General features: G+C 37.8%; 1 protein-coding gene across 1 annotated transcript in view; it reads right to left on the bottom strand.

Moving 5' to 3' along the window:
- Window positions 1-12473, bottom strand: part of DCC (DCC netrin 1 receptor) — a 566817-nt gene that overhangs the window by 205674 nt on the left and 348670 nt on the right. Inside the window, exons 11-12 of the mRNA XM_054723604.1 lie at window positions 11938-12076; window positions 6474-6523 (exon numbers count right to left, since the gene is read on the bottom strand). Of these exons, the coding sequence (XP_054579579.1) occupies window positions 6474-6523; window positions 11938-12076 (189 nt within the window). The remainder of the gene's footprint in view (window positions 1-6473; window positions 6524-11937; window positions 12077-12473) is intronic.

The following is a 12473-nucleotide window of genomic DNA, read 5'->3' as shown; positions in this document are numbered from 1 at the left end:
TGTTTTCAGAGTTACTCTGGGACAATCCCATGCATACAGCTCTGGTTGCTTGTTAGTAACTATGACAATTGGCTTTAGATTAAAAAAAAAATCTAAATGGGGGATCTTGGAACAAAAGTATTCTGAAAGCACTATCAATAATGGGAAGTGAGGTGTTTTTTCCTAACCAATTAGAGCATCTGCCTATATTTTTGACCACCGTGATTCATTGCATCCTTCATTTCCCTGTGGGAGTGAAGATCTAAAACTTTAAAAGTGTTTCATTTTTCTAGTAAGATCAAATGAACAGGCATTAAAATTTTTGTCCATGAATTCGTTTTCTCGCTCTTTTATAAAGTCAGAATGCAGAAAGAAGAATGGTGTGGCTGCCAAGGCCAGGAGAACGGGAGGGGATGGGCTCAACAGTGAAGGATAGGGAATTTTAGTTTGAGAAGATGAAAACCTCTGGTGATAGATGGTGGTGATTGTCACAAAACAATGTGAATATACTCATGTCACTGGACTGTACATTTAAAAATGGTCAAAATGGTAACTTTTACATACATGTTATCTTATTTTACCACAATAAAATAGTGATTAATTTTTATAAATGTAAGTAGAAAGGCATATATCTTAAGATGGTTCTACCCTAATTATAGACCAAATACAGTTTTATTTTTGAGGACGTCTCATGAATTACTACATGTAATGTAGTCTGGTTAATCTACACTAATAAAAGAGAAATATGCAAATTGACCATACCTCTGTGATGCCCACCAGCCAATCAGGAGTGAGTATGCAAATTAACCCAACAAAGATGATAGGTTAATTTGCATACACAGGCACCAAGCGGCCAGGTGGGGCGGGATGCCTGCTATAAGGGGGAGGGCAGGGGGCAGAGGGAGCTACAGAAGCGGTGCTCCAGCCGGAGCGGAGAAGACTCCGGCTGGCCAGAGCAAAGACTCTGGCCGGAGCGAAGACGGAAGGTGGCGGCCAGAGTGAAGGCCTGGGTCCCAGATGCCGGAGGAAAACCAGTGCAGGCATCCAAGGGAAGGAAGGCCTAATGCACGAATCTTCATGCAACGGGCCTCTAGTATAATATAAAAATGTATATTCAGTTTATTCTAGAATTCTAGACAAAACCAGAAGACCCCACTGTAAGAACTATCAGGAAACATTGCCTTCCTTATAATTATGCTCCTGCTTTTGCATCCTCCACAAAACTGTTTCAGTCACAATTTCCAGGACATTAGCTATGCTCAAGGAACAGTCACACAATGGATCAATAAAGGGATCAATAAGATAAACATCAGAGATCTACACCTCCTTGAACTGAATTGATGGATAACTGCTCCAGACACCGTGTTCAAACAGAAATCTCTGTGTATTATGATTGAGTACAAATACCAGTGTTTGTGAGCATAAACATTATTGTATGTAAATTGTTCATCAGTAAGCAAATGCCAGTTTCTAAGTTATTGTGAAGTAGAACCAATCATCTCAGGTCTCCCATGTGTCTTCTTCCTCTGCACTAAATCCGTTTCAGAAACCCACTCTATTTGTGAGGGAGGACTCAGAGCTCTGGTTCCAGAAACCTCAGTCCCAAAGTGTATTTTATAAAGGATTTAGGATGACTCAGAAAGAAATCAAATTATGATTTCTTCCCCAGAGCTATCTGAGGCCCATGCCTCTGAATAACATAAAATAGGAAGATGGCCATTTACAGGACGGTTCTGGAACACCTGTGTGCAAAAGTGTTTTCAGGGAGGTTATATGCAGCAGGGAGCAATGTGAATCCCGTGTCCTCTGCACAGCCAAGAGAAGACAACCCCAATTTCAGACAGGAAACCACAAAGCACCTGCAAATTAACATCATAACTTACATTGCCTCTTGGTTTTCCCTTCCTCCCTGTCCTCCCCTTCTCTTCATTTTCACACTTTTGCTCTCAGTACCTAAGGATTGGTAGGTATCCCAGATGGGGTCAAATGCAAATGACTCACTCAGCTGTTCACTTGGCTATCACTCTGTCAAAAAGGGAGGTATCATTCGCCCAAGGACAGGAGAGAGAGACCTCATGCTAAATCCCCCCCTTCACACCCCATCTTCAGAAGCATGGTATTAGTCAAGGTTAGTTATCCCAGGAAACAACACTTAGATTCCCTCTGTAACGTATATATATACGTTAAAACATTGGGGGCCAAAATGACCAGTTTGGTATCTGGAGTTGGAATAGTTGTTTTAGTTCTCCCTTTGGGTAGTACCTGGATAAAGGGAATTATATGATCACTAAACTAATTTTCAAGTTATTTAAGCACTACAAGCCTGATGCATGAAGATTCGTGTGAGAATGGGCTTTCCTTTCCCTGGCTGCTGGCACCGCCTTTCCACTCTGGCCCAGCCCCTTTCCGCTCAGGCCCCGGAGCTGCCTCTTTCCACTCCAGCCCTGCCTTCCCACGCTGCCCAGAGGCTCTGAGAGACCAGGGGGTGGGGCAGAACGCCTGTGTCCCGCCCCCATCACTCGATGCCTGTGTATGCAAATTAACTGCCATCTTTGTTGGGTTAATTTGCATATCGCTCCTGATTGGCTGGTGGTGTAGCAGAAGTATGGTCAATTTACATGTTTGTCTATTATTAGGTAAGATGCCAAATCCTGCTGACACCCAGGGGAGTGAGATGCTTTGAGATGCAGCAAGAAACCAGCCACAACATCTACTGTTGCAGAGAAGTGGGCACACACGCCATCTAATTGTAGTAAAAGAGCTTCCAGAAATGCAACACAATGACTTCCAAACAGATGCTTCTGATACTCAAGGATAAGGATTTCAACAATAGAGAGGTGTGCAGTGACATAAGGAGAGGGAGCCAATATTCTGCACTTAAAAAATCTACACCTGTGTGATAATCCATGCCCAGTGGTATTTGTGTGTGTGTGTTGTTGTTGTTTTTTAAATTTGGGTTTAATATTTTTATTCCTTACAATCACCCTATAGTGTTCAGTTAATAAATATCTGAACTTGTCAGTGAAGATCAGTATATTTTAGCTAATACGCTTGTGCCATTTTCTCTAACTGTATAAAGATAAAATGATTGAGAATCTAAAAAAGTGAAAATACAGTTACAGATGTTTGGAGCCATGAGAGATTTCAGAGGTGATCTCTCCAACTCTCTCATTTTACCAATGAGGATATAATGTCAACTTTGAAGAGTTAGAATAGGTTAAGTATGACTAGATAAAACAAATCTTCTCTCACATGTTTTCCTAATAAACTGTGAGCTCTATAGAGGCAAAGCCTATTCATGGCTTTAGCATTAGACATATGTAGATACAGATATAAATAGAGTATATATATGTATATTTATATATTACCTACCATTATATATAAAATGTGAGAGAGAATCATTGATAGGCTGCTTCCTGCACAGCCCACACTGGGGATTGAGCCCACAACCTGGGCATATGACCTGACAGGGATTCAAACTGTGACCTCTTGGTTCATAGGTCGACATTTAACCACTCAGCTATGCCAGCTGGGCCATAGAAAGTTTTCTTAATAAAACAATCACATTTTAAGGTCTATACTGTAAAGCATTATTTTCTTTTCTTACAAAAATATTTGCTGTCATAAGCAAAATTTTAGTGCAAAAAATAGCCATCTTATATTACCTAAACTAGTACCTATAGTTCAAGTCCTTTCTTCAAAACCAAATTTGTGTTCTCATTTACCCTACAGAAAGGGATCTAGTTTTTCCTGTGGTCACAGCTTTATTTGGTACCTACTACACTCCATTTTCAAGAACAAGAGTAACAAAATTTCATTTAGTTATTTTTCCTAAATGCATAAGTTACTTTCTGTTTATATACCCTGGATCACGATTTCTTGGTTCAACTGGCTTATAGGTGGCCATATCTCTAGCATGTACCTATAAATGTGACTTTTCAGTTCTAGCCATCTGTGTGCAAAAATATTAACACCACCAAATTTCCTCATTGCTTATCTATAAAATGATCAATTATGTTTTATAACTGCAATTTTTTAAAATATACATTTAATGATTTCAGAGAGGAAGGGAGAGGGAGAGAGAGAAACATCAATAATGAGAGAGAATCTTTGATTGGCTGCCTCCTGCACGTCCTCTACTGGGGATTGAGTTCGCAACCTGGGCATGTGCCCTTGATTGAAATCAAACCACAGGCAGACTCTATATCCACTGACCAAACTGGCTAGGGCATATAACTTAAAATTTGATACAGAGTAACATTTTAAAATCTGACTGTTCCTTCTATAGTACATAAAAATTCAAAGTAAAAAGAATAACATAAAAGTCATAATTCTGTTAGTCTAAAAGAATACAATACTTATTCAACAATGTTTCTTTTTAAATAACTTATGTTCCTTGAAATGGTATTAGTCAAGAGTAAATATTAGTACATTTGAGAACTATTGTTTCAAACAAAAGATGACTATCAAAATAGAATGTTGTTTTTATCTTTCTCTGCATCAAGATATTGGGAATGATAAAAGCATGTTTACATCATCCAGTTTCATTTCTCTAGGTAATAATCCAAGAAAATAATGTATAATTTCTCAAAAGCTAGGGAATAAGATCACAGAGGGAGGGAGAGGAAAGGAAGAGACATTCTGGCATCTAGGCCAACTGGATTCACTCTGCAAAGCTCCAAGCAAGTTACATCTCCTAGCAGTGCAATATTCCCAGGCAATTACAAGAGGATGGAAGCAGGAGTGTTTGTATGCTGTAAGCATCACATATTATAGAAGAGTATGGGCTGGTGTGTGTGTAGGTAGGTAGGTAGATAGATGATAGACAGACAGAAAAAGTCAGTTTTGCAATCTAGGAATTCCCTGTTCAGGAAAGCAATAAGTCCATTTTCAAATAACAGCCATCATCCAGGGTCACTCAGTAATGCCTCATTCACATTTCAGAACAAGACATTCACCCACAGTTGAGTAGACTTTTAGGGGATACAAGCGCACATATGAAATAGCTTTATATCAATTTCTATGTTGTGTCTTGGAAGAAAGATATGAGGTGGATTAAAATGCTAATACAAATGAGTCATTCAAAAAAGAGGAATTACAATATGCTTTCCAAATTTCATTCAATAACAACCTATAGTAATTGTAGAAATCTCTTTGACTTTACTTTGGCAATCTCTTAATCTGAGTGGTGCATCTGTGAAACATTTATTGTTGCTGCAAACAATGTCTTTGCTAGGGTGATATTTTTTTTCCTTGTTATTTTCCTTTAGACTATTTTCTCTCCCTAAATTCACTTATTTCCATCCCTTCTGATTTTAAATTTATCTCACTACTTCTTATCCAATACGCTGCTAAAAATATAAGAGGCTAACAACTTTAGAGACATCTCACGAGCTCCAAAAGATAAATTTATCGAGGGAGGAAAATCTGGTCAAAGTCACCAGAATATGGCTGCATCGGAGATGTTTGCAAAATATGGCAAAGATTTGTACATTGATTGAAGTAGTCGCTACTGACATTAAGTTGGCCTACTGTATATGTTACATTACTATTTCCTTGTGATAAACCAATAAGGAAGGTGTTACTGCCCGTATTACATGAATAGAGAAACTGACATTTGATGAGTTTGGGAAGTTTTCTAAGATCACATACAGATATTAAAAGGGAAAGCTAGGATTAAACCCCCGAGTATGAGTTTCTCGAAGACCCACGGAATTCCCCTGCAGTGTCCAGAGCTTAGAGACCCGTGAGGTCAATCCTGCTCTGGGGCCCAGGGTCAGTGAACACAACCGGAGAGCACACACCCAGGTCACGACAGAGTCCAGCCTGACTGATCCTTGTTTGCTTCTCTCTTCTATAGGGTTTGGACTGGTTTCCCACCCTGAGACACACTGGAAATAAGATGTTTCTAGAAAACTGATTTTTGGCATTAGGTTCTTTTCTTCAGATATAACTAGCCTAACTTAAGCCCTTTTGAAAATTATATCTACTTTCCATGTCAGGAAACATTGGCCATTGGGTGATGTTGCTTCATAAATACAACCTTTTTAGACCTCAAGAATGCCATCATTGTCTATAGACATAATGGAAGGATAGAGATGATGATGAAGCATTCAATTCTAATTAACCTTTCAGCAAACAAAGCCTTCCTTTATCCCTCTCTTTCAATTGTCTTATTCATTCCTATATTCAATTGTTCCAGCTTGCATACTAGTATGACGTCCTTTACTGGGGAGTATCGGTAAATAGAACTTTTTCTTCCTGATGGAATAGCCTTTCATTGTTATAACACTTATAAAATTAAGTGTAAAAGTAAGCACATTCTCCCTATAGTGAATTCAAGTGTGGTCTAAGAAGATGCGAGAACAATGACACTCACTGCACCCTTCTGGACATTGCTTTACTTGGGGACACCATTCAGTCTGCACAGTGGATGAGTGAGCAAAGGTCGTGTGTCTACAGGTAACAAAACAGTGAACATTTCAACAACTCACCCTCGAATTCACCACTTCCAGGGAGACATTCTGAGGTGGGGCGCTTGGCACTGAAAGGAATAAAACAAGGTGAGATGGTTACTGCCAGCGTCAGGAAAGAGACACTCTATCACTCAGAAAGGGGTCTTTTTCACAGTTCATACTGACAAGCAGGTCGGCTGATCCAGGTGGGTGGCACTTTAAAATTCTCCTGGAGAGATTTAAAAAACACACACACTGCATTTGTTTCTTTCTACTCACTTGGTGGGCCAGTTACCCATCTAGGGAGCCCCAAATACTATTAGGCAAGAGAGCACCTGCCCTGATACCAAACACTGACATTTAATTATAGCTTTTTTGGCGATAACCTTCCCAGGAAACCAATACAAACACACAGGAGGTCTCCTAGAGTGGCTTTAAAGGCTTAAGATGCTGTGCATTTCAGCATCTGCATGGCTTTAGGATGAAACGTGTCATTCTAATGGTCACTTGTGTTGCTCAATCCCTTTAATGCAACCTTTATTATCTCTTAAAAGGTGAAAAGAAGACATACACGCCCCCCCCACTCGCTTTTTCAGCTGTACGTGATTAAACCCCTCTGTCACAGATGCAGGTTACCAAATGGCATCTGGTGAGTCGATTCTATTAACAAAGGAACCGTTTATTTTTCTTTGTGGATTTTCTGGGAATTTTTGTTTCTCTTGCCGGCACTTTGATTGCCCTATTCTTGAAATAAGGAAGAACATACACAGTTTTCTCCACAACACGTATCATGAATATTTACTATAGCAAAAAGCAAACATTCTAGCATGTGAGGAATTCAAAGACAACCATTCCCTGAACGGCTGTTCTGCGTCAGCCACTATTCTAGATGTCTTAGGTGAATCATAAAAAAATAAAGCTCTCTGTCCCACCATAGAAATAGAAGTAGCAGTTAATAAATGTTTAATACCTATTAATCTGTAAAATGAGAAGTACCTCTCCTTCTTCAGGATGAATAGGTGAATTTCACAGGGAAGAAATGCTCTTAGCATTTTCAATAATTTTTTGTCATGCTCCCTCTTCTTTTACTTAAACATGGACAATATCTATGTTTTACTAGGTTACTTAGGTTTTACCCCAAATTTAATTTATGCTATACTTTGATTTTAGCTTCTGAAATATAATCAGCAGAATGGTATGATATACATATTATTAATTATTATATCCTCTAATCTGACATCTAACAAATAACTCAATGATTAAATAAACAAATGAGTACTTACTTAAATCTTAGCTCCAGGGCCTTTCTGGACAGGATGGGAATTGTAACCACTTATTTTGTTTTAATTTTGAACTTGTCTTAGTGTTTGATAAAGGCTATAACTAATGTAGTTTGTGATAAATTGTTCACTGGACACTTGTTTTTTATGAGTTACACCAACAAGTACCTTTAAAATATATTTCATAATTTAAAAAAATAGATGTTATTATTTAATTTGTTTCAGTTCATATTATAGTTTTCTTATAGAATATAGAATATAAACCCCACAGGGATCAGAATTGTCCCTTTTGCTACTACATCCCCGTATCAACAGGAGTCCAACACATCAGGCACACTCAGCCAATAGGTGTTGGAGAAAAGTTGTAAGATATTTAAAAATATTTTTCATATTCAGGGTTTTATAAGCTTTTGTCTTACAATTATTTGATTAAGTTATAGCATATATATAGTAAAATGCACGAGTCTTGAATGTATGACTTGATAAAGTTGTCTGTGTGTTCCCATTTAAACACCACTGAGATCAAGAAATAGAACATATATAGTCCCTTGGAAAGCTCACTTGTATCTCTTCCCAGTCACACCACTATTCTGACTTCTAACGCCACCATTAGTTTAGCTTGTTGTTGAGCTTACTAAAAATGAAAGCAGAGTTGTTGTTTTTTTATCCAGGCTGCATCTTTTTATTTTAAATTTCTTTATTGATTAAGGTGTCACATATTTGTCCTCATCCCCCCATTCCCATCCTACACCCCTCCCCACGGATGCCCCAACCCCCTGTTGAACTTAACCGTTGGATAGGCTCATATGCATGCACACAAGTCAGGCTGCATCTTTTGCTCATTATCAGTTTCTATCATGTTGTTGCATGGAGCAATAGTTTTTGTTTCTGTTGTTTGTTTGTTGTTGTTATTTATTTTTTATTTTTAATCCTCATTTGAGGATATTTTTCCATTGATTTTTAGATAAAGTGGAAGAGAGAGGGAGAGACAGAGGGAAATACTGATGTGAGATAACTGCATCCATTGGTTGCCTCCTGCAGGAGCCTTGACCAGGGCCCGGGTTGGGAAGGAGCCTGCAACCGAGGTACATACCATTGACTGGAATCAAACCCAGGACTCTTTGACCCACAGGCCATTGCTCTATCCACTGAGTCAAACTGGCTAGGGCTATTGTTATTTTTTATTACTCCATAGTATTACAATATAGTATATGACTATTCTGTTTTATATTTTCCACTCTACTGACAAGTAATATTTGGACTAAGTCCAGTTGGAGGCTATAAGACTAAATCTGCCTGATATTCTTGCACATGTCTTTAGCTGGACAATTGCACTCATTTCCTTCATTATATACCAAGGAGTAGAAATACTGGCAAAGTGCAAACCCCAAGGTGGGGGGGGGGTGAAACATGCTAAGCTTCGATAGATATAAACTTGACCAAAACAGTTGTACTAATTTACACTCCTACTAAGAATGTAGCAAAGTTCCAGGTGCTTCATATCCTTACCAACACTGGGGATTTTCAATTTTTAAAATTTTAGTCAGTTGGTAGGTGTATTGTGTTTTTATTTTTATTTAATTAAATATATTGGGGTGACATTGGTTAATAAGATTATATTCCATATGATATGGTAATATTTACATGTCAAAAACTAATCATGTTACACTCACTTTTTCACAATTAATTTCAGAATATAATTTCAGTAACACTAGATGGATTTATGATAGGTGAATGAATTTTGGAGCAAGGAGAAATTTACTTAAAACTACCACACATTTTCTTCTAGGTACTGGTTCGTTGATATGTAGTAGTAACCCTCAAATGTCATTTTAATGTAAGATTCAAAATAGCATTTCCAGAAAGCCAAACATATATATGAGAAAGGATACCTATATTCACTTCTTTTTTAACCACTACAACTTGATAAGTATCAATATTATTTTCTGTACTGGGGATTGAAAGCCACCAAGTCATAAAAGTGGGTTTATACCATGGTGTTGATGTATTTTGTCTATTTTTTTTGGTGATATAAATCTCTCTTACTGTCCATTGATAGCACACTGGCTATTCTTGCCTTAGTTAGTCAGGAAAGAAAGTAGAGAATTTGTTGTATAGTAATTTTTGCTATTAATCGAGAAAGGGACACACACATTGGCATAGATTACATTTAGTAAATACTTAGATATATGTCAGTGATGGGCAACCTTTTGAGCTTGGTGTGTCAAACTTCGTCAAAAAACTGAGCATAACTCGGGTAGTGTGTCACTTTGAGGAAAAAACTAACTCCAAGACTGTAGTCGCAAATGTTTCATCCTCAGGAGCAGCAAATGTTTCATCCTCGGCATGTGGCCGCGTGTCATCAGAAATGGCTACGCGTGTCATAGGTTCGCCATCACTGATATATGTCATGCTCATGTTTTAGGTGTTTACATGGATGAGCCCATTTAGTTTTCACATCTCCCTTTTAGTCAAGGAGAAATGGGCTTGCCTGGGACTGGGAAGTAGGTGACTACTAAATGCGATTAAATACATATCTATATGATGCATGACCTCACCATGCACAGCTCCATAGAGGAGAAGACGTCACGCTGATGTGGGGAGAAGGGGATTGGGTGGTAGGGAATGGAAGCCAAAAGTGCAGGGTTTTTTGTTGGAAACATGACTGGACTGCATACATGAAGCAGACATGTTCAGGGAGCCCACGTAAGAGGGTCATAAAGTTCCTGTTTTCTCCTGTCAAATGTATCTGAGAGAGAAAAATTGGGGTCCCTTGCACAGTGATGCTTGTTGGGTAAGGATCATGAAATCCTTTGATATAGTGACAGGCATTTTCTAACTCCCAAATTTCTACATTTCCATTATCATTAACATTTCTAAGTGATAATTCTTGGACTAATGAGTGATAATCTATCTTTCTCACTATGACATTTAAAACCTAAGTGGAAAATAAGGCCACAGTCTTACAGTTCAGAGTGTGAATGAAATCTACATAAATTATGCAAAATATTCATTTTCATTTGTTTTTCTTTTATTTTTATAATTACAAGTTGTGAAGTAATTTATTCTGCCAACAAATATTCTGTTCTGTCTTCAATAACAGAATCAGTTGGATGGGCATAAGAATTACATTAAAAATGAAGAGGTGTCACACATAGAACTGTTTTAAAAAAATGGAAATTGCAAATGAGTTTTACTCATGTGTCATTGTTGCACTACCCTTAATAACATGGATGCCCTTCCTCATCCCACTGATGTTGTGTGAAATGTAGGCCCAGATACTTTCCCAGATTAAAGAATGGTGGATTGGTCAAGGAATCACAAGCTAAAGTCATTTTTTTTTTAAATTCAAAGATTAATAATTTATAGAATTACACGCACCAACATGGAAACCAGTGTTGAAAAAGAAATAGCTTGTTGCCTTTTTAATATTCATGGAGGTCACATCTCTGCATTTCTACACCTGCCCGAATTTTCACTGATCCCACATCCTATACTCTGCTATCCTTTATTTTGACTTTTATTTACTTTCCCCTTTCATTATTATCCATTTCTTATACTTATATTTTACTCTACTACTGTTTTGTCCAGTCTATCCTCTTTATGAAGTTTTATTCCTCTCTTTTATTATATTTAAAAAGGTATGTGTAATCTTTCATTTGTTAGCATGGGACAATTAAGTGTATATGTTTTATATGCAGCTCTAATACTTTCAATATTAGATTATTTGGCCTAAATCCTTATGCTATACTTTCAAATGAAGGCACATATGTAGAATTTCCATCAATTAAAATTGTGATCATCTACCCTTTTTAAGAATGAGAAATAAAAGCAACATGCCAATGTATATAGTCCAAATACATGTACAAATGTGTTTGTGGTAAAAGAAATAGAGAAAAATGCAAAAAAATCATTTTGAGCTCCTAGGCAGTAGTCACATTTGAAGATTACCTATGAGGACATCCTGACTTATGAAAGTTTAAATTTGACTGTAAAAGTTTGAGTGAAGTAGCTAAAATTCTAATGTATGCTAATATATCCCATCAAGTTTTAGTTGAGAAACCTTGAAAATGAAATCTCTGACATAGACACCATATTATTTGATTATAGTGTGAAAGTGACATAAAATATGTGTAAACATGACATGAAATATGACATAAAATAGTGACATAAAAAAGTGACATGACAAATATGTGAGTCAAGTGTTACTGGCTATAACTTACCATCAGAAAGCGTAACCACTGTTATGTCGTCAGTAGAGACTCCTGGCCCATAGCGATTATAAGCTAGGAATCGAAGACTATATTCTGTGAATTTTTTCAGGCCTTCCAGCTTATAAGACAGTCCATCAACCTCTATATTCTGGAGACATAAAACAACTGTTATTCAGGAGGCACACGGAAGCCGAAATGGCAGCCATTCTGTTTAGTCAGTAAATTGTATATTAGACTCCTACTCTCGAAACTACACTCCGGCCTTAGAATGAATTGTTGTAAAATCTGCTTGTGACACTCACTCTCCCACTGAAGCCCAGACCTCTCTGCAGACTCCTGGTTAAAACAGCACCGTGCTGTTTGTACAGTCATTAAGTTCCAATCTGTTTAACACCACCTAATGCATTGAATAGAGTGGCCACACCGAGGCCCTGACAGGCAGGAGGCAGCCATTACATTCAGGGGAACAGAGCGCTGCTCCTGCACCCTGAGTGGATGGCTCCCCAGGAAACAGTAGACTTCCTTCTTCCCTGCGGAAACAGACT

Source organism: Eptesicus fuscus, chromosome 12, assembly GCF_027574615.1.
Source record: "Eptesicus fuscus isolate TK198812 chromosome 12, DD_ASM_mEF_20220401, whole genome shotgun sequence".
Lineage (NCBI taxonomy): Eukaryota > Metazoa > Chordata > Mammalia > Chiroptera > Vespertilionidae > Eptesicus > Eptesicus fuscus.
Note: the sequence above shows the minus strand (reverse complement) of the source record. Positions and strands in the feature narration are given on the sequence as shown.